The sequence below is a fragment of the Leucopleurus acutus genome (assembly GCF_964270905.1).
Source record: "Leucopleurus acutus genome assembly, chromosome: 8".
NCBI lineage: Eukaryota > Metazoa > Chordata > Mammalia > Artiodactyla > Delphinidae > Leucopleurus > Leucopleurus acutus.
The window spans coordinates 76,638,902-76,640,533 of NC_139151.1; the positions used below are offsets into that span (position 1 = coordinate 76,638,902).

The 1,632-nt window shown below is 40.5% G+C and overlaps 1 protein-coding gene across 1 annotated transcript; it reads left to right on the forward strand.

The window, feature by feature from the left end:
- Positions 1 to 229: 229 nt before the first annotated feature.
- LOC309964879 (NADH dehydrogenase [ubiquinone] 1 alpha subcomplex subunit 13-like) lies at positions 230 to 856 on the forward strand (the record flags this gene model as incomplete). The annotated part of the gene is made up of 1 exon (XM_082844067.1): positions 230 to 856. One exon carries the CDS (start codon positions 230 to 232, stop codon positions 668 to 670), a length of 441 nt encoding a protein of 146 aa, XP_082700193.1. The 3' UTR covers positions 671 to 856.
- Between the last annotated feature and the right edge of the window lie 776 nt (positions 857 to 1,632).

Below are 1,632 nucleotides of genomic sequence, written 5' to 3' on the forward strand. Positions count from 1 at the left end.
CTCTGTTTAGAAGTCTTAGTAAGACAGAGATAGGCTACTAAGATGGATATTGTAAATAAATAAAATACCAACAGTCATTTTTTATGTTCTGCCAGGAGGACTTTGTTCTCCCTTATTTGTTAATCACTTGTCTGTAATGAAGTTAAGTTCCCTACTTGGAATGTAATGTTAAGTTCTGAATTCAAATTTTAAAGAAACAGAAAAAAGAAGGATTGAAGGCCCTGCAAGCATGGTGTCATCGAAGGGGAGGAAGGACATGCCCCAGCTGGGGGGCTACAGCCCTATCGACTACAAGCGGAACCTTCCGCGTCGGGGGCTGTCGGGCTACAGCATGGTCGCCATGGGCATCGGGACCTTGCTCTTTGTGTACTGGAGCATGATGAAGTGGAACTGCGAATGCAGGCGCCTGCAGATCCAGGAGTTCGAGGCCCGCATTGCGCTGATGCCTCTGTTGCAGGCAGAGAAGGACCGGAAGCTTCTCCAGATACTTCGGGAGAACTTGGAGGAGGAGGCGATCATCGTGCAGGGCGTGCCAGATGGGAAGGTAGGTGAGTCCGTGTTCCACACAACGTGCTGGGTGACCCCCATGCTGGGCAAGCTCTACGGGCTGCGCATGTGCACAAACGAGGAGGTTCTCAACGCCACCTCCGGCTTCAAGCAGTACACCTAGGGGCCTGTGCCCCTCAGACCACTGGACCCCTACTGCCTCCCCACCAGGAGCAAATAAACGCTCTGGAGACTGGCAAAAAAAAAAAAAAAAAAGATAGAAGGACTGAAAGTCATTTTACATGATGGAAGAAATGGGATATATGTACCTGTGTACATGCCAACTTTGTAAAACAGCTTAACCTTCTGTTTGGCCTTCAGATATAATGAGATGATTAGGAAGTAGACGATTCAGAAAAAATAATAATTGACATAAAGTTAATAAAAAGGATTTTCTAATGGACCGAATTTCCTGAAAATGGAAGGCACTAGGAATTGCAGTGGGGAATCTGTTACTAGATTAATAGTTTTCTAACAGTGAGTGTCTGGAATTCCATTCTGTGGCTTAAAACATGGCAAATGTATATCTACTAACAGGTTGTAGATGTGTCTGACTGTAACCTCAAGAAATAAAGGAAAATAATAGAAGCAAAGAATAAAATGTATGTAGTGCTTGGATTATAGAAAACCTTGAATGCAAGATTAAGTGTTTCTGATTTTTCTCTAAACAATGGGGCTGGGATGTGATACTAGGAGTACTTCTTGAAGTTTTTGCATAATTATGCAATCAAAATACATTACAATAAAATGAACATGATGATAAAATTAAAGATAGTGTGAAACAAACTCCAACTTTCTTACATTTAAAAGTGTGTTTTTGGTTTTTTTTTTACATATTTGGTTTTAACAGATACTTTTATTCCCTAAAACTTTGCTGTAGAACATTCTCTCAAGAACTGAAAGAAATGGACATGAAGTCAAGAAATACATCAGGGTTAAGAAATAGAGACATGGAAGGAGAATAATAAACAGGCAAACTAAAATATATAGAAATGCAATCAAATACACTAAGAAAAATGTCCACAGGAATTCAGTAGAATCTCATTTTCTTGATTCACATATTCTATTGCTAATCCTCTGAAGCAT